The 20,693-nt window shown below is 43.8% G+C and overlaps 1 protein-coding gene across 7 annotated transcripts; it reads left to right on the plus strand.

Moving 5' to 3' along the window:
• The first annotated feature begins 1,537 nt into the window (after nucleotides 1–1,537).
• On the plus strand, nucleotides 1,538–20,247 carry cep170bb (centrosomal protein 170Bb). Of its 7 annotated transcripts, none has more exons than XM_032584798.1 (20): nucleotides 1,541–1,789; nucleotides 2,752–2,866; nucleotides 4,974–5,063; nucleotides 5,283–5,361; nucleotides 5,456–5,514; nucleotides 6,123–6,240; nucleotides 7,190–7,291; nucleotides 7,364–7,834; nucleotides 8,782–9,848; nucleotides 10,006–10,182; nucleotides 10,355–10,469; nucleotides 10,634–12,343; nucleotides 12,785–13,028; nucleotides 13,109–13,253; nucleotides 13,554–13,664; nucleotides 15,030–15,167; nucleotides 16,452–16,540; nucleotides 16,612–16,705; nucleotides 16,781–16,832; nucleotides 17,479–20,247. In XM_032584798.1, the coding sequence occupies exons 1-20, from the start codon at nucleotides 1,698–1,700 to the stop codon at nucleotides 17,661–17,663; spliced, it is 5,253 nt and encodes a 1,750-aa protein (XP_032440689.1). In that variant the 5' UTR covers nucleotides 1,541–1,697; the 3' UTR covers nucleotides 17,664–20,247. The 7 variants fall into 7 exon arrangements, with proteins under 7 accessions (XP_032440694.1, XP_032440696.1, XP_032440689.1 ...); XM_032584799.1 differs by having other exon boundaries at nucleotides 13,623–13,664; XM_032584800.1 differs by having other exon boundaries at nucleotides 1,682–1,789; nucleotides 2,729–2,866.
• The last annotated feature ends 446 nt before the right edge of the window (nucleotides 20,248–20,693 follow it).

The following is a 20,693-nucleotide window of genomic DNA, read 5'->3' on the forward strand; positions in this document are numbered from 1 at the left end:
GAATAAAAACAATCACTTAACAATTACTGTGTCAATATTATCACTAGTTGATTTTACAAAAAATATTAAGAACTAAAATAAAAATGTAGAAATTAATGATGGGGAGATAAATACATAAATATGACTGAAAACTGAGGAACAAATACATTAATGAGGGTTTTATCACTAAGGTCATTTTGGATAGAAAATATTTATATATTTTTTTATTTTGTATGGTAACACCTGGTCCTTCATGTTTATTCATGCTACAGATTATTTTTCGTTCATTTCTTCCCCCAGTTTTAAAATAATTCTTAAAACAGTTGAACAGATTTAGATTTATGGGACTGGGCCGGACAGTTCGGCCGCCCAGGGCCGCATCCAGCCTCCCGCCGCCTCTGGTCGGACCTGTCGGTTGTGACGTTTCGCTTCAGTATCAATGACATCATCACCATCAACAAGCTGCGTCCTCGTGTCAACAGGCAGGTGACGTAATGCCAAACTGAGCTTCACTAACGAGTCACGTGACTCAGTTTCACTGATAGTAATGAAGATATCGATAGTTTTATTGATGGAGCGTCTCTCTGTTTGTCCTGTTGAACGAGATGCGGGACGTAAATTAGAGCGCCGACTGTGGAGACCGGAAGTCTGGCCGCCTTCACAATAAGAGCACAGATAAAGTGTCATGCCGGAGAGATCCATTCAAAGCACAAACAATCTACAAGCTTTACTCTGTTTTACTTCTTCCTTTTTTACAAACAGAAACGTTGAAAATAAATAAATAAACTTCAGTTCTATGTGTAGGAGATCCTCTTTCAGTCTGCAAGACATTTAAACATAATATGGAAAAAGATACAAAAGACATAAAAGCATGTAAATGAAATAATTAGTAAATTATGAAACGTAACAAAATAATCAAACTCAGATGTATGAAATATTTTGCTGCTGTGTTTTAGTGTTTAAATACAATAATATTTTGAAGAATTTGAATTAATGAGTTACAACAACTTTTAATTTCCCTTTGGGATCGTTGGGAATTATTTCAATTACATTTTTTATTTTATTTTTGAAATGTTTAGTTAATTTTGTTTAAGTAAATAATTTTTCCTTTTAATACAGTACATATATATGTTATTTAATAAAATAAATATATTTAATAAAATAGGGTAAGGGTTATGTTTATTTATAGGGTACGGTTACCAGCACCTGCCGACCCCTCCATGGATGGATGGATGGATGGATGTACGGATGGATGGATGTGCATTTTATAAAATAAAATATACTATTTTAAAATATATGATTAGTGATGGATTTTATCCATTATTATTGGTGATAATGGGATTTATCACTAAACCTTTATTTATTATTAACAGATAAATTTTTATCTTTAATATTCTTACTTTTTTGCCACAATTTATTTTCCATTATCATTTTAATTTACCTTTAAATACATACATTAAAAATATTATAATTAATAAAACATCTACAATGTAATGAAAATGACATTTTGGGCAGTCTTTTAATTTGAAGGCCGCGGTGGGGCTTTTCCGGTGTCGTAGGCGCTAACGCGGTGCGTCTTGACGCAGCGGGTTGCCGCTGGTGCGTCAGGAGGAGACGGGCGGAGAGATGCCATAACAGCAGCAGCATCAGGACCAGAGAGCGAGACCAAAGCAGAGACACGAACCCCGTCCGAGCTCCGGCCCAGCGGGACGTCTCCCATGCTCCACCCGCCCCGCAGTGCGGCAGTGCGGGATCCGAACGCAGGACAGCGGCGGGCAGCGGCGGAGGAGCGGCGGCATCTGGAGGAGAGGTAAGAGGAGGAAGAGGAGGACAGGGCGTGGAGGAAGGGGGGCTGGGACCGGACTGTCTGGGATGACTGCAGCCGGAGGCGGCGCGTCCCGGCCGGGCCGCCGCGGATCAGAGCCCGCGGCCCGCTGGGAGGAGCTGGACCTGCCGCTCGGATCCTCCGGCGGCCGCGCGTGCGCGTTTGCGTGGCTCAGTTGAAATGATGAAGGTGACGATGATGACGATGACGTGACAGATATGATCAGACAGCGCTGCCAGGTTGCATCCAGTCAGGTTCAGGAAGGTCACGTGGTGTGACGTGTGACAGGTTAGTTTCACTCAGTTAGAAAAGCTCCAACCGGAAGGTTTCATTCATCTTTAAATCACCAGACTAAGAGTCAGGGCTTTATTGGCTCTCTGGCGCTTTAATCAGGGTGTTTAATCAGGACTTTGACTAGGCCATTGTAACAGTTTGACCCCTTTTCAGCCATTTTGTTTAAGGTCAGCTGCTGTGTGTGGGTTGGTGGTTCTGATGATGATCTGGTCTGGTTTGGACCCAGAACCAGCTGGAGCTCATGGTCCAATCAGCAGTTCCGCTCAGATTCTTACAGAACCAAAACCGGATCCAACTCAGTCCGTTCAGATCACAGACCAGTAGCGTTTCAGAACCAAAGGGGCGTGGCCTAAAGCTGTAAATCAATTAATCCTGAGTTTTAAATACAAACTTGTTACAATCTGCAGCAGATTAAACGTGTTTCTGAAACCAGCCGGGCCTCAGAGGACGATTCTGTAGTTTCTGAAACCAGCTGGTTCCGTCTGTGATCCTGGTGGGTCGACTTGAACCCGCCGTCTGGGTCGGACCGTCAGTGGAGCGAAACGCGTTTTATCGATGATATCGTGGATTCAGGATGCCTGCTGCAGGATGTAGTTCAGGCTGTCTGTGGGTGTGGCCTCCGTTTCCCAGGATGCACTGCGGTTTGTCGGCAGGCCTGTGAAGATGAGCGTGACGTCATGGTTCCTGGTGAGCAGCTCCGGCACGCGGCACCGCCTCCCCAAGGAGATGATCTTCGTCGGCCGCGAGGACTGCGAGCTCATGCTGCAGGTGAGGAGGCATCCAACCGGGCATCCAACCGGGCATCCAACCAAGTACACCTCGCTGCAGCAAACAGGAAGGGGCGGGACGGACCACTGTCAGTGTCAGACCTTATTTGGAAATGGGATCATTGTACTCCGGAAGTGAAGGGGGCGCTATTTCCTATATTATCCACGGTCTCCTGTTTTTATTTTCTTTTTAAATCTGTGATATATTTTCACCTTTAGGAAGGATTTTCACTCTCAGCATGTCTTTCAACTTCTCTCCTTTATTTACTTCAGCGCAGCTCACAGTGTTTAGCAAATTCTGTTGCTTTCTGTGAACTTCTAAATCTGCTTCTTAGTTGCATCTTTTTGGGTCTACTACTGCCTCTAGTGGCGTGGAGGTGGCAACACAACTAATATAATTTACTAAATGAGAATACCACAGTCTTTATTATTTGCTATTAATTCCGGCATTAATGACACCATAAAAGATAAATTATAAAACACCATATTTTTTTCAATTTCTTAAGGATGTAGAGCTAATTAAATGACATAAACAAGATTTATATATTATAACTAACATCTATAAATCTCCATCAATTGTAGGAGGAATAAATTAAATGAGACATAAAAAGCAACATGATCAACTATAATAAAAATAACATTTACAATGTAAACATAAGAAACTTAATTGAACAAAAGTCAATAACAAACAAATGAATTAGGTTCACAGAAGAAAAATAAATCTGGTTACAACCAGGATTGTTAAACATATACAAGCAAAAAAATCACATTTTTGCTTATGTGGAGCCATAAATGTTATTCTGAGAGATTTTTTTGTTGGTAGAGTTTTATATATAGAAGAAAAATAAGATGAAACTGTTTAGTCTATTGAGGTGGAAATTTTCCTTCGACTCTAAAACTATAAAATAAAACATTCATAGAATCACAATATCAACAATTTGAGCATCAAGTGAAACACTTAGCAAGCTACAGGTAAATGTTATCATTTAGTTTAGTTAAAAATGATTATTGTCAATAAATGACTGGTAATCAATATTCTTAGGCACCAGGGGGAAACAATAAGGCCTTCATGAGCTCAGAGGGTCAAACTGAAGAGCAGAGGATGGACGGACGCTCTGCTGACATTTCTTGCCGTCTTCCATGTTTTTTCAGCAAAAAACATGGAGGTAAACCTCAACCCAAACAGTTGAGGTTTACCTCCCATTCAAAGTTTTCTTAGAAGTTTGTCTGTTACTCTGCAGCTCATGTGACCAAACCAGCCGATGAGATGAAAAGTTAAAACCTTTCTTCTACACAATCTGTAGTTGTCTAACCCCAAGATCTCTGGGTCTCCTTAAAAGATAGAGTCTCTGAAAACATTTCTTAAAAATATAGTCAGTGTTTCCAGCAAAGTTGACTGATTGTCCAGGAACGACCCAAAGTATTTAATCCTCAGTTTCAACAGGTTGGCCATCGACAGAAACTGGAAAAACTTTGAGGTCATTTAATTAACTCTACATCCCTAAGAAAATGAAAAACTAATAAATAATAAAGACTTTGTGCTATTCTGATTTAGTAATGTAATTAAATTAATTATGTTACCACCCCAAGCCACTAGAGGCGGTGGCAGACCCGAAAAGATCCGACTAAGAAGCAGATTTAGAAGAAAGCTACAGAATTTGTTAAACACTGTGAGCTGAACTGAAGTAAATAAAAGAGAGAAGTTCAAATAAATGCTGAGAGTGAAACTTCTTCCTAAAGGTGAAGATATATCACAGATATAAAAAAATAATAAAAACGGGAGACCGGGAATAATATAGGAAATAGCGCCCCCTTCACTTCCGGAGTACAATTGTCCCATTTCCAAATAAGGTATGGCACTGACAGTGGTCCGTCCCGCCCCTTCCTGTTTGCTGCAGCGAGGTCCTTCTCCATCCAACCGGGCATCCAACCATCTATTTTCTCCTCTTCCTCTCTTTGTTTTTCCTCCATTATTTTTCTCTTCCTCATCTTCATCATCACTTGTTTCTTGTAAAACTCGTCATCGTCGTCTTTTATCTCATCTCCTTTAAACTCACTGATTAATAGACTGCCTCTGTGCGCGCGCGCGTGTGTGTGTGTGTGAACAGTCGCGCAGCGTGGACAAGCAGCACGCCGTCATCAACTACAACCCAACAACCGACGAACACCTGGTGAAAGACCTGGGCAGCCTGAACGGGGTGAGACACACACACACACACACACACACGTTTCTCTAAGCATGCCCAGCCACCCCGTGACATCACAGGTCTCCACCAATCAACTGCAAGAACACATTGGAGAGTCGATTTACATCAAATCTGATGATTTTCCAGTTTTTGATGATTTTTATTGAATATTTTGTAGTTTATTAATAAACTGGATCAGAAATAAAATCTGATTTCTTGTTTTCTTTGCAGACGTTTGTGAACGACCTGCGGATCCCTGATCAGACCTACATCACACTCAAACTGTCTGACATCATCCGCTTCGGATACGATATCCTTCCCTGTGTGTGTGGGTGTGTGTGTGTGTGTGTGTGTTCAGTGACCCTGTTCATGCAGATTTAGTTTTTCCTGAGCCGCCTCTTCACATTCTCACGTCTACGTTCTGGAGAAAAGTCAACACAAAGTCCCTGAGGAGGCGCTGAAGGTCAGGTCACATTTTAATCTGCTGGCTGTTTCATTATGCAGGCATCTAGTTTATTATTTCATCAACTTTCATGTGGATTTATGTCAATTTTATTCAGAACACAAAAACATCAGATTCTGAAAGACCAGCGCCGTTTACGACATGAAATTATCTCAGGAAGTGATTTTGATGCAGAAGAAGAAAAAATGGCTTCCTGCTCTGCTACTGCAGATTCCTTCTCTTTTATCTTGTTTAGTGAATTGTTACAGATTCTTTTAATGTATAAAAACATGTGTACAAGATTAAAAGCATGTTTTTATTCTGAATACCAACAATAAGAAATGAAAACATGCAAACAGAAGCTGGTTCTTTAAAGAACAGCCAGGCATGTTGGGTGATGTAGTTTTATCCAATAGGTGGAAAAAACAGGAAGTAAAAATGATCAAATTATTAACTTATTAACACATAGAGCAGGTAGAACATAAACAGAGCTTTTGAATCACATACAGACTTTCTCCTCTTTGTTTCTCTTCTGGATTTTTCCTGGTTCTGGTTTTCCTGACTGACTTTGTGCTTACGGGTCGCCGTGTGAGAACTTTGAGCTCAAACAAACGTTTTTGTTTTGGCAGCATGAGAAGTACAGCAGTCAGCTGCAGATGAGCCTGAAGGCTGCAGAGGGGAAGAAGAGTGATGAAGAGGAGGGGCAGCGAGGAGACAAGATGACGAGCACAAAGAGCATCACACAAGGTACGAACCCGGAAACCAAGAGTCCGACACCAGGAGGAAACCTGGCTGCTCCGGTCAGCTGGTCAGTAGCTGCTGCTGACCATCAGGGCTTTTCTGATGACCTGATGCACATTTTACATTTTGCTGATGTCTAATCTGCAGTTTTAGTTCATCTCCAACATAACAGATTGTGACAACAGGAATTTTTTCACAGTTTTTTCCTTGTACCTGGAGACTTGTTCTTGTTTCTGGGACTCTGGGCTCGGTTCTTAGAACCTGACCCGCTTCAAAACACAAATTCACGGATTGGGATGTGTGGGTTTTCCTCGTGGACTGGTTCCCTCCAAGACATCTGTCCGATAAACAAATACATACTCACTCTCTGGCTTAAGCTAATCCACTAATAGCAGAGTTAATGTTTCACTTACTGCTTTTACTTTATAAACATTTAGCACACTTAGCTTCCTGTAAAGTTTCTTTCCAGATAAAATGTAAAGCACTAATTTATTTGGCTGTTTGGTAAACTTTCATTTTGAATAAAGTGTTGAAGTTTTGGTTATCGGCTGTAAAGGTTTCTTAATATTTATATTCATGCTCTTATTTTGAAATGGGTGAAGACTGTCCTCAGCAGTTCTGTTTCCTCTCATATTCTCTTTTTATCATAAATGCTATTGAGCAAATGTACAACAAATGAACGAATGATATAAAGAGGAGTGTTGATAAAACAAATGCTTGGTAATTTTCACATATAAAACGTTCTGATAGACTGCTCACATCATCATAGCTGAATTTAGCACTAAACAGACTGTTTGTGTAGCAGTTTAGCATTAGTGGAGCTAATCCTTATGATTCATGCTGTAGGGTTAGCATAGCTAGCATCTAAGTTAGCGGTACCCACCATGGTGTCTTGGATCTAGACAGGAATGTGTTTCCAGAACCATCTCTTGGTAAATGTGCGTGTTTGTGACAGAAACCCCTGGGAGTCGGCCCACGCCTCTGTATGGCCAGCCGTCCTGGTGGGGAGAGGAGGATTATGGGAGTAAAGTCCAAAGCAGCGACGAGCCTCATTCAGGTAGACGGTTGTTCATCAAACATCTGGAGGATTCGTACTTGTGTCTCATCAGCTGTTGTGTCTATAAACCAGATTTTCCTGGAGCTCTCTCCGACTCCCAACCAAAGACCGTCTTCCCTTCCTACCACCGCGAGCCCAGCTACTTCGAGATTCCCACCAAGGACTTCCAGCACCAGAAAACCTCAGAGGCGGAGCTTCATGAGATCCCCACCAAGGATACGGACGCCCCCAATGCCCCACCAACCCCGACGCCGCCCGTCGTCCAGAGCCACGCCTCTTTCACCATCGAATTTGACGACTGCATGCCTGGCAAGATCAAGATCAAAGACCACGTCACCAAGTTCTCGACTCGCCAGAAGAAGGGTCAGGCGCCCCCCGCCAAGACCGCCGCCACTGCCACACCCGCAGAGATGATGTCAGCGCAGAGCAAGGTGGCTGATTGGCTGGTCCACAGTGATGTCAGCATGATGAGGAGGCATCCGCCATGTGAGGACGTCTACAGCACCAAGAGTGACCTCGCCATGAACATCAAGACCCTTAAAGGTCAGAGAGGTTGCTTTGGTTTTACTGTGATGCTGTACAACATTATGACCTGTACAAAGTTGAGCTGATTGCACTAAGTTGCTGCCATGTGATTGGCTGATTTGCGGTTTGAACAGGTTGACCTGTGTGCGGTGTCATCGGTGAAGTTAACAATCTGGGTTTAATTGGTTATAAAAGTTATATTGGTTATAATAGAAACAAATGGGGATTATTTTTTCAATGAATTTATAAATGTCAGTTTCAAATCAAGTATTTAACTTGCAAGATAAATATTTATCAGGATAACTAAGTGATTAGATCCAATATAAATATTTGTTTAGCAACATAAGTAATTAATTTCTCACATAATAGTCCAGTAGACTCGGTTTAATTTGGGACCAAACCTTCATCATCTGCTCCACCTCCAGCTGCTGTGGTTCTGAGTCAAACCAACCTGTTCCCCTCCTGGCCTGTGGGGGCGCTGCACCAAGAACCACTGAAGGAAACGACACAAAAACCTCTGAAGACACTGAGAGCAACTTCCTTCTTCACCAGATGGAAACAAGATGGAGTAACATCAAATTTTAGCAGTTGGAAGATTTCTCTTCTATCTTTGGCTAAAGACCACAAGACATTTCTTCTGCTAGCGCTAGGCTAGCAGATTTGTTTTGGTTATATTTACCCAGAATGCCCTGTGCTGTAGTCCACTTCCTGCTTTTGGAGCACTCTCAGGTTCTATTGGCATTCACATATGCATTCAAACTGAACCAGAGTTCACTTCAACTGAACCCAAACCGAGGTTTGTAGGCTGGAGTTCAGTTTTTGGTCGATAGCTCATTCGTTCCTCCCCAAACCAACTGGACTTTCTAGACAAATACACTAGAGTTCAATTAAAGAGGACTAAACAGGACTGGTGGGAATGCACCCTTAAACATAAAAGTCTATTGATCAGTTTATTCTTTTACCAGGTCATCATCATGAGGATGGAACCCAGAGTGACTCTGAAGACCCGGTTCTTAAAGACAAAAGTAAATCCCAGCACTCTGTCCAGTCAGAGCAACCTGAGACACCTCAGCAGACGGTCCAGTCCAGTCAGCAGCCAGTTCCAGCACAGAAGCTCCATCATGTGCTGCAGTACTCTCCGCCCAGACAGGCCCCTGCCTCAGCTGTGGCCCCTGATCGGCCCCTGTCCCAGAGCCCTCCCCAGCCACCATCGCCCACAGAAATGTCCAGACAGGGACTGTCTGAGCACCTCACCCAGCAGGCCTTCATCATCGAGTTCTTTGACGACAACCCGCGCAAGAAGCGTTCACAGTCCTTCACCCACAACCCCGCTCACGGCGACTCTTACTCCACCCTCAAGGCCAAGATGGAACGACGGAAAGGCGGCGAGAGGCCGGCATCTATGCATGGACACATCCCTCCCACCCAGCAGGTGACGGTTCCCCTGAAGAGTCAGGGCCACAGTGGCCCTCAGAGGTCAAGCTCGCTAAAGCGGGAGAAGACAGAAGGGGAGGCAGGTTCATCAAGCTCCTCCTCTCGCTCTTCATCAGGCATCATTGTCAGACCTTTTGGCAGTGTTGGGAAGAAGTCAAAGCTTGCCCAGGAGTTTGCTGCAGAGTTCCTGAAGGACTCTGGTGAGAAGGATTCCTCCCCAACCAAAGACAAAGTCTCACCTCCACCGATGTCTGCCCCACCAGTGATGGTTTCGCCCCCTCATGCCCAGATCCCTTTCCCACAGGAACCTCCAGCACTTTCTTTAGTTTCCTACCCTTCATCCCCATTACAACCTCCAGTAGCCTCAAAGTCCTTCAAACCGGCCATTGGTCCAGCCCAGGTGGCTCCTCTGGGCCATCCATCTGGACCACACATGTCCCCCATGTTGTCTTTGGGAGTGCACGGGGGAGACCCCAAAATTTCCCAGAGGATTGTGAGGAATGAGGAAGACGACAGCCTGAGTGATGCCGGGACTTACACCATAGAGACCGAGTCACAAGATAAGGAGGTGGAGGAGGCCCGCAACATGATTGATCAGGTGAGGTCACAGTGACCATCAATATGAACTGCATCTTTCTTACCTTTATGAAAACAGGTTTAATTGTAACGACTGATGCATGAAACTTCTTCTCCTTCTTGCTTTTTCCTTCCTGTGTGGTCACACTACCTTCTCATGCATGCCCTGTGCCAAACAGGTGTTTGGCGTCCTTGACTCTCCAGAGTACAGTGGCGCAACCACAGGAGTCTATAGACCTGTCATACATGAAGGCAAAGATGAGCACCGTACCCTGCCTGGTGATGGTACCAGTGTGGACCTATTGCATGGTTTTATCCCAGCAACTGTCAGTGCCCCCCCAACAGGTCCCATGCAGGTAACACTGGAAAAGACCCAGGACAAACGTTGGAGCATGTTGTTGTCCAAGTGCATGCCCTCTGATGTATGTGCTCCATTCCTCATGTTACCAATTTCTTTCTGCTCAGTGTTGGTTGGTTCTTTGTTATCCTGGGGTTTGGCCGTGTTGTTCATCACTGTTTGTGTTCTAGGTTCAGATTCACGCAGCCGATCTTGAAGGACCTAAATGGGTTTCTCGATGGGCCAGTCTGGCAGACAGCTATGCTGAACCTGGTTCTACTCCTCCTCAAGGGGAATGTCTTGAAGGTACTCAACATTTTATCTCATTAATTAAACAAAAACAAGTATATAATGTAAAGGGCTGTGGATTAAAATATACAAATCTATTCAAAAATTACTCTGTGAAGAAAAGTATAAAAATTGAAGGATAATAGTGACCCAAGTTGAGCTAACAGAATGTTGTTTTACAGATTTGCGCTACATGAACCAGTCAGTGGGAAGCTACAGCTATGACACCTCAGAGTCAGAGACGAGCCACAGCTCCAGGACCAGAAGGCTGCTGCCTCAGGTTCCTCCAGAAAAGGTGGAAAGTGTCACTCCAAGCATCCTGATACGGCATGAATCCTACCAAGGTCATAAATCTGTGGATAGAGTTTACGTTCCTCCCTGTTCCCAAGACTCCACCCAGCGCCTAGCCGTTCAGGATGACGTGGACCCAGACAGTCTCAGCGATGCCAGTCGCTCTGAGGATGGACCCGCTCTGGTTAATGCAAAGAAAATTGATGTAGTTACCGGAAACGTGTCCCCAGTTGCTCCTGGCTATCAGTTTAAAGTTCAGGAGAAAGTTTCTCCAACCAACAAATCCACCTTCTTCTACATTGGTGCCGAGGATCATCCAGGCAAGCCTGAACAGGCCCGAAGCCCCGTACAGGGTGAGAGGACTCGAGACCCTCCGGCTAAAACTCCTCCAACAACAGTCTTGATCCGTCACTTGAGTGGACATGAACCCAGAAGGACAGGCGTCAAACCCAACAACTCTGCTCCAAACCTCCAAACGCAAGACAAAGACTCTGTTCCTACAAAGGACAGCTGTATCGTCCGTCAAGAAAGTTTCACCAAAGACCGACCCAGTGACACAGTCCAGATGAAGAAGCTTCCCCATATCTCCAGCCACCCTTCCATTAGAGATATGGAACAGAGCATCCAGGAAACACAGCCCTTCCTTCAGGAGACAGAGGGTGCGCTGTCCTCTCTGGACACCAAGGTTCCTTCTTCTGGTTCTGGTCGTAGCTCAAAGAAAGAGGGCTCCTCCACCCACATGGATGATTCTCTCTCTGGTGAGTCAGATGTGGATACAGCTAGCACCGTGAGTCAGGTGAGTAGCAAAAATGCTCCTGTTACCTCCACATCTAAAAAGCGACCTGCCATAAGCAGTTTTCAGAAGGAGAAGTCCTCTTCTAGCCCATCTATCCAAGAAAAGGGTCGACAGCTAAGTGCTCGAGAGCGGCTTTCTGAGAAACGACGCACACAGACAACAACTGACGTACCAAGCAAGGCAGAGGCAACGAAGCGTTTCCAGATGCGCCGCAGTACAGGAAACCGTGGTTCTCTGGATTTATCCGAAGGTCAACAAGGTACCGCACCTAACTGGACTGAAACTACTTCATCTGATCACGAAATCTCACATCCATCCAGCCGTACCAAGAAAGTTATTGCCCCTCTACAGAAAGAGGACAATGGAAAGACACCTAAGTCAGCAGCTCAACAGGTTTTAACTCGTTCCAACAGCCTGTCAGCACCAAGACCAACTCGAGCCTCCATGCTACGACGCGCTCGCCTCGGTGACGCCTCAGACAACGAGGGCACAGAGACCGATCGGACCTCCCAGAACTCTGATCACATTTCTGCACCCCCTAAGGTCTCCGCTGAAGGTAAGAAGCTGTCCAGACTGGACATCTTGGCGATGCCCAGGAAGAGAACCGGCTCATTTACGACTCCAAGTGACAACGAGTCCTCGACAAGTCGGTCTGGCTTCTCCGGTCGCAACAGTGAGCCAGCTGTCACAGCAAGGAAGACGTCTGTTGGTGATGCTCGCCAGGCAGCCAGTAAAGGGGGCGGAGCTCCGGTGAAGCAAACAGTGTCACGTACCCGATCAAGCGGAGTGAAGCATCCCAGCGGTGGTGAGTCTGTCAGGGATTCTCAAATCCAGGCCTCAAGGGCCGGGATCCTGCAACATTTAGATGCGTCTCTGCTTCAACAGACCTGAGTCACGAAAGAGTTTGTTAGCAGGACACTGGAGAACTGGACTGCAAGCTGAGGCAGTGACTCAGCAATTTGATTCAGGTCTATTGGACCCGGGACACATCTAACAGTTTCAGGACACGGGCCCCCAAGGACACAAGTTGAGGACCCCTGGTCTTTGTGTTAGCTTTTCTGACATGTACTTGCTAGCTTGTGTTGTTGTTTTGCCGAATATGATGATTTGATTTTGTGATTCTTTTGGATTTGGAGGTTCAGTGTGTGTCCCTTTGTGTCTGTGGCTCAAACCTCGCTATTTACGGCATAGAGTTTAACCATCCAAGCAGATAAACAGTTGACGCCTTTTGCTGATTATTTTTCAGGGTCGCGTCGCAAACAGAAGGGCTCAGACTTCTCGTCTTCCTCTGAGGAAGAATACGACACAAACACTGGCTTCTCCAAAGCAAAGCGATCCTCCCATTCAACGACCGCTGGCCAATCACAGCGCAGCCAGAGGACAGCCGCCAGCAGAACCAAGTCTGTCTCCCTGGAAACCGAGGAGGACGAGGACCAGAACGACATCGACCCGTACCAGAACTGGTCCACTCACAGCGCTGAGATCGCCAAGTAAGAGCTCTGCTGCCATCGGCTGCTCTCCTTCATCTCTCAGACGTCCACTGATAATTTGCTTTGCGTTTCGACTGCAGGCTCAGTCAGGACCTGGCCAAAGATCTGGCCATCTTGGCGAAGGAGATCCATGACGTCGCTGGGGACGGGGATCCTCCACCCACCGCCACCTCCCCTAGCTCACTCCCCAACACGCCAGGCTCCACCATCTCTGCCCGGGAGGAGGTAGGAATCAAACACCCCTCCCAACATGGCCACTACCACCATATCACCAAGGCCTCCAAAACTGGGAACACGCACATCTATCCATGACCTGCAGGGCGCAGTATCAATAAACAGAAGTTCTCTTCTTTCACATTTCTATACATTTCCAAGTCTGGATAAATGTGTCTGATTTTCCAGACCCTCCCGCAGCCAGTAAAGCTACATCATCTGATCCCAGTGTTCCCAGTTTAGACGCTCCAGTTTCGATGTTCCACTGTGGCGCTGGTCCGGTCATGCAGGAAGCTGTTTGTTTGTTTGCAGGTTGATCTGCAGGAGCTTCATTCTGCTTCAGACTCTTACAACCTTTCATATGTTTGTTCTTCTGCAAAGACGCCATGTGTTGCATATCTCCACGGGGTTCGACCGGCTCAGGTGTCCAACTCTGACTCATCACCCACCACCGATCCTAACACTCACCTCCACTGTGTTGGATTGTTCTGCACTCTTGAATTGTTGTCATGTCATCTTGTCTTGTGTGTCCAGAGCACCAAGCTGGAGTCAGTCTGTTGGATGAATATTCAGTTCAGTCTGAGACTAAACACATCCAACCGAGGTTGTTTGTGCCAAATTTACTAATTTAATTTTCTCCATCTGAGCTGATTCCAGCTTAATAAATTCACTTTCATCGAACCTCACCTTGACTAACTATTTATCGCTGCACTGCACTGCTGCACTGCTACCACATAAATCAGTGTATCATCAGCGTAGAGTGAAAAGCACAACCACCTTATTTTACACAGTAATTTTCCTTCCACGTTCCTCTGGACAGGACTTTATATATGGAGGCAAAAATGACCATTATTTAATAAATAAATGAAACTTTAACAAATATTCTGCAATACAGAACAAAATAAAGTGACTAAATACAAAAAAATTACATATTTTAGTATTCAATGCATTAAAGTCACATTCTTATTAAACTTGTGCATTATATTATTAAAACATGTAAATAATTATTCAAAAATTTATTGATTTAATATGTTTTAAATTTTATTTGATTTATTAAATGTAGATTTCTTTAAGTTAATTATTGATTGAATTGTGGGGTTTTTTGATATTCATACAGGAACACCAAACCTGCAACAAATTATGGAAAAATAAAAAAAATATTAAAATTAGGTATAAAATATATTGTTTACAAAAGCACATTTAACTTTTTAATTATTTCTACAACATATAAAGAATGTAATTAACCAGCATCAGTCAGTGGGCGGGGCTAGCACTGAGCTAATTAACCAATCAGCTGTTAGTTTCTTTGATGAACCAAAGGGATTTGATGGTTTCCTGCTCTACAGGAAAATCATGTTTATTTAATTATGTGATTTTTTAAAAATATTCCTTAAAATATTGACATAATAAATAATTATTTGTTTAAAATCTTTTTATTTAAAAAACCTTTTTTGATTTTTGGAGATGAGTTTTGTGGTTTCTGTAGAGTCAGAACCCCCAGTGTTCCCAGTGTTCCCAGTGTTCCACAGCCTCCAGCTCCACCCTGTATTTCTGTTGATGAGTCTCCATCAGCCTATGCTGGTAATGAACTGGTTTTACTGGTTCATGGAGCTGTGGCTGGGTTCTCCTGCACTCCCTGGTCCGACTTGGCGCTGCATCCCAGCAGAACCTGGACCTCCCTGTCGCTCCCCACCATTGCAGCTGCATGTTGACTTGGTGCATGCGTTGATCTCCAGCCTTTGCTGAATCGGAGACGTTTTGGATCATGTGGGTGTACTCTCTTTCCAGCTGGTCCATCGTATTCCTGAGGCCAGCTTAAACTTCCAGAAGGTTCCTCCAGGTTCTGCGGCCATCTTGGACCTGGACGCTAATATGAATGAGGCAGAGCCCACTTCTTTGCAACGCCGTCCGTGGAACCGTGAAGAGGTCACTGTCCGATCCCACCAAGGCCGCGTTCACACTGCAGCTCAGCTCAACACAAAGCTTAGTCTGGGAACGAATTCACACTAAATTCAGCGTTCCTGGTTTTAGTTTCCATTTCTCCAGCTTCATCATTTTTACGGTTGTTTTCAGATCAGTCAGGAGGACGCAGCAGCTGATTTGATTTATGATCCATGTTTTTAAGCAGTTTATGATCTCTGAGCTGTTAGGAGGATTACAGCCTCAGCTGATCCTGGATGGTTTAGATGTCAAAATTACAGATTTTAATTCCTGGATTTATTCCTTTCTGTTCAGAAAAGTGTAGATTCAAAAATTCACTTAAAAATTATGGGAGGTTTTAATTTCAATTTGGAATCACACAAGATTAGGATGGATGGATGGTCTGCCCATCTCCACCACTTCCTGTCTGTTAGCCCCGCCCCCTGATGTTCTGGACTTTGATTGGTCCGATCTGAAACATGAACTCCTTCCATTTCCTGCTTCGTATCTTGAAATGTTTTAAAACATCTGAACGACATGATGCTGCCACCACCGAGCTTCACCCATGTGTTGATGTTCATCGAGTCCAAACATCTCCGCTCCCGATCCGCCAGACGACATAACCCCAAAACCGAAGACGTTGTTTGAAACCTTCCAGGCTGCCGGTGGAGCGACGGCCTCTTCCTTGCCGAGCGGCCGTTCAGCCCGTCGGATTCTCACCGGCTTTTATTCTGACGCTGATTCATGTTTCACACCAGAACCGTCTGGAAACTGGGCCCAAAGCTGATCTGTTTCTAAATTTCCCATGAGTTGCATTAAGCAGGTTTCCCTCCAGTTAAGCCATGACATCATCAACATCAGGGATTTTCAAATCAAAAGCCTGGATTAAAAGCATTTCAGTATTGTATTACCTTGGCATTTAGAAAACATAAATAATTTAGTTATTCTAATGGAGCAGAGCAGAATTTTGGTCTCATTTATTTGTCAGAATCATAGCTTTGCTCATTTTATATAGCATCAACACGTCGCTCTGGTTTATGTGTGAAAGCCAAACGTTAATCAGCTGCAGCAGCATCAGGAGCTCTAAACCTGAAGGTTCAGTCTGTCTCCTGATGGTGGCGCTGCAGGGAGTCTGATCTGCAGTGTGAACTCAGCCACGACTCCTCATGTTTTCGCTGACCGTTTGTCCGTCTGCTGCAGTCAGTTTTGGATTTTCTGGGAAATCGGTGCTGATGATGAAGACGCTCAGCGCTCATCTTCGTCTCTCTGTGTTTGTGGAAACTCTTCCAGGTGATCCTGGACAACCTGATGCTGAACCCGGTTTCCCAGCTGTCCCAGGCCATCCGGGAAAACACCGAGCAGCTGGCCGAGAAGATGAAGTACGCAGCGGTTTGAAGACTTTCTGCCTGCTCGACTCCAGCTGAACTAACCGGATGGTTTCTGGTTTCAGGGTTTTGTTCCAGAACAAAGCAGATGTATGGGAGGAGATCGAGGCCAAGATCAACACCGAGAATGAAGTTCCCATTTTAAAAACCTCCAACAAGGTAACTGAGCCGCCATTTTTAAAGCAGCATTCAGAGTTCAGCGCCTCCTCTTCTAAATATTATCATTGCTTGCAGGAAATTACCTCCATTTTGAAGGAACTGAGACGAGTCCAAAGGCAGCTGGAAGGTATTTGAGTTCAGTAACTTTTGGTTTTAGTTGTTTCCCTGATGGCCGCAGAAAATACAAAAAGAAAAAGAAAAATACTAATTAAGCATGTTTGGAGCAAATCAACCAGCATAATTTCATCAGATGTTGACGTTATTCTTCTTTAGTAAGCAGGAAGTAGAGGTTGATAACTAGCATGGAAACAAACTTTAGGCGATTAGAGCGAGTCCTCCCGTCTGCTGAGCGTTCGCACATAGAAATGTTTCAAAGATTTGTTCATAGTCTCAGACCCACCAACACCGACTTCAGCATTAATTAACTTAACAAATTAAAATTCAAGGATTTTATTTGCTAATGGAGGGAAGCAACTAATGATTGTGTCGTCTGCATAAAAGTTGAATTTGCATTTTAAAAGATCATTTTTATTAAAAGTGAAAAGCAGGAGTGCTAACATGCTGCCCTGAGGAACTCCTATGTCTCGGTTTATTGTTTCCCTAGATGTTCGCCGTTTGTTGCTTTACAGGGCGGTTGCTGATGTCTTTTCTTCTCTGTATTTATTTAATTATTGGACCTAACATCTGACAGGCTGACAGTTTAAATATATTTTTTCTGCCCTGGATAGTCAGCTTGGTTTTTTAAGTGCTGTGTTTTGTGTTTTCTGCTGTAGTCATAAACACCATCGTGGAGCCCGGTGGGAGTCTTCAGGCGGCTGCCATCACAACGCCGTCTCTGACTCAAACTCGCCAAACCACGAAGGAGAAGAAACCCGCTACCAGAACCCGAACCTCCAACGCCAACGAAAGCACCAAGCGACCTCCTCGTGGGCCTGATGGGTCCCACCACGCGCCCTGAGCAGGCAGCCGTAGCACATCGGGACAGACGTCGTGCATCCACGCCACTGCGGTGTGAGCCGGAGCCGGAGTCCCTCTGGGCGCTGTGTTTGGACCGGCGGTGGTGTGGATGCACTGGACCTGTCCAGAACAAACCGCCCATCTGTGCCCAGTGATTTCATCAGAACATCGTGATTGGCCACAGTGTATCTTCGTAGAGCTGCTTTCTCGTCGCACAAGCTCAACCAAACTTAGTCAACGCTACAGAATCAAGCAGCTGCTCTCACCACGGCGTTCTGCGGACAGAACTGTACAGAAGTGTATTAATAACTTTGTGCTTTGACGATCTGTTGTGTTGCATTTGAACAGAGGATAGAAACGTCCTTATAGCATTCTGTGTATCTTTATAAGGCAAAAGTTTTACCTTTCTGCCCGTCAGATGGGTCCCACTCTGCTTCCACGCTTCATGGACCGGGTCCAGTAGAACACCTGCTGAATGTTTCTCAGTTCTGCTGCCTGACCGACGACAGCCAGGCTCTCCGCCTGCTCCGCCTCGCTGGGATTGTGCTGCTTCTGCTGAATGTTGCGAGAGCTGAATGTGAGAGAGACTCTGTGAAATAACTGGAATGTCTGCATGAGAGAAAGCTTAACGATTCCGACTGGTCCTCGAACGCATCGCCTCTCTACAGGAATGAATCAGTCCGACAGTTGAAAAGTAAAGCTTATTAAAAAGACCTGAGAACAAACAAGATTTATTAAAGTGTAACTGACCCCCCTGTGGAAGCAAAGCCCGCCCCCAAAAAATCTCTAAATTCCAAAGTGGGTGGAGCCAGAACCCCCTTGGGGGCGTGGCTAAGCGTGTGAATGAGCAGAGAGGGTAAAGCTGGGCTGTGGTCCTGTTGTCAGCTTAGTAACAGTTGCTATAGGTAGCGACTTTTTTTTAAAAAAAAACAGTGACTAGCGACAAATCTATCAACTTTTTTCAAAAAAAGCTTCTAGCGACAAATTTAACGCCTTTTCCCCCAGAAAATCAACTGACACATCTAGCAGCTTTTTTCAAAAAAGCTACTAGCTTCAAATCTAGCAACTTTTTTCCCTCTTTACAGCAACTAGCGGCTTTTTCTTCTTTATTGGAGACTTTCATTGCGACGTGTGAAAAACCAGCCGCTGTCAAAGTGAGATGGTTTTATGGTTTTATCCCTGAACGCAGGGCTGTGTGACAGACATGAACCAAGCTGGAAGCAAAAGGAAAATTCATCTGCAGTACCCCAATTTCAACCATAAGAGGGCAGCACTGAAACGGCTCTAGGCTAAATATTGCAGAATTAAACAAATTTACACTAAAATTTCACACAGAAACATAAAGTTATCAAGCTTAAGGACAAAATTAAATGGAAACAGTTGATTACGGGTTTAGTTCCTCTCTATTTATGGGTTTAGATGAATTCGCCTGGTTCAGTGAGAGCTGTTAGGTTGTTTCCAACTCCCAGGTCTAAGTAGAAACTAATGTCCGCGGCAGTTTTAATGAAGTGCTCTATGACAGAGTATTTAGAGCTTTAGGTCGTGGGAGGGTCGATGGAAGGTGACGTGGTGTGAGTGGGTCTCTGCGTGTCCGCTAGCTGCTAGCTGTGCTGTTGTCGCTGTGTGCTGGGCTAATGTTTGTGTTTTTTTCTCCGTCTTTGTGTTAAAGCAGCTGAGACGTTCGTATGTACAGACAGTGAAATGATCCGGTTCATTTCCAGATAAATGAACGAAGCTGTTAACTCTCGGCTTAATTAGCCTAGCTTAGCATAACGACTGGAAACGGCGGGAATGCAAACTGACCCTGTGCTTAGCTTTCATTCACTTTCAAACAAACTTTTACTTTCCTATCCAAGTGGCTTCATGGTGTAACCAAAAATAATAATATTGTTTTATTTAGTGAAACAATAATTCAGTAGAAGCTGATGTTTAGTGATTTATTTTTATCTGCAGTTTCTGAGACTCAGTGATTGATTTTGTGTTTATTATTGCTGTTAACTGCTGCTGCATTTTTTAGCCAAAACCTAACAGAAATAATCTGGGTTGTTTATCCTGTCATAAGAGTAGAAAATTGAGGTTAATTATTAAAAGTAATATGATGTTGATTCAATTATATTATGTCATAGTTTAAAACCAAATCTTTAGTTAGCAAGCTAAATATTTACTAATAATAGTTTTAAAGTAAATATTGAGTTTGGAACTAAATATTACAAAATTAAATATTTAGTTAGCAAGATAAATATTTAGCTTGCTAACTACATAGTTTGAAACTGACATTTAAACACTTATGAATAAAATTGTGAGAATATGACTGAGCATTTAGCCCCGTCTTCTTTTCTTATGTCAGGTTAAATAATCCAAATTATTTCTAGCTTTTTGGTGTCTCATAGTTGTAATCTGATGTTTCTGTGTTTACTGACGTAGACAGGCATCCGTTTCCACCGTTAGCGCTAAGCTAGGCTAACTCCACTATGGTGATTGTTCTGTACAAAACCACGATTCAATCTCCAGCAGAGATGAAGGATTCTCTGTGGAAACCTATAAAAACCACTTTAGAGAAATAAAATGCTATCTGGCTTGCCATAGTTATGACTTTGAAAGTTTTGATTTTTACTTTGAAGTTTAAATATTTGATATAAAGTTTCAGAATTTAGACTTTTAATGTTAGAATTAAAGTCTAAATTAGGACTTTGAATCTTATGACAACTTCAAAAGTAACAACCATTACTTTGTTCATATCATGACTGAAAGTCTAAATTTTTACACTAGTGCTCATATTCCTAACTTTGTATCTGATATTTATATCCAATTATTATAATTTAATTTTTTTTTACTTTCTATCACAGTTATGTCTTTAAAGTCATATTTCTGATTTTGCATCCTATAAAAAGTCTAAATTAATTTCTACTTCCAAAGTCATATTTATAAGTCATGATCCACCCTGCCATTATTCCATATGTACGGTGGCACATATGGGCCTCCGTAGTTTCACTGACCTGTGGACTTGAAGTGTTGGGCTGGAGAAACCAGA

Source organism: Xiphophorus hellerii, chromosome 15 (assembly GCF_003331165.1).
Source record: "Xiphophorus hellerii strain 12219 chromosome 15, Xiphophorus_hellerii-4.1, whole genome shotgun sequence".
Lineage (NCBI taxonomy): Eukaryota > Metazoa > Chordata > Actinopteri > Cyprinodontiformes > Poeciliidae > Xiphophorus > Xiphophorus hellerii.

Excerpts from the sequence above, each read along its gene's own strand:
- cep170bb (XM_032584798.1), top strand. The coding sequence starts at position 1,698 with ATGCTCCACCCGCCCCGCAGTGCGGCAGTGCGGGATCCGAACGCAGGA. Across the intron at positions 2,867-4,973 it reads ACTGCGAGCTCATGCTGCAG|TCGCGCAGCGTGGACAAGCA; the intron begins GTGAGGAGGCAT and ends GTGTGTGAACAG. Across the intron at positions 15,168-16,451 it reads GTCCGTGGAACCGTGAAGAG|GTGATCCTGGACAACCTGAT; the intron begins GTCACTGTCCGA and ends AAACTCTTCCAG.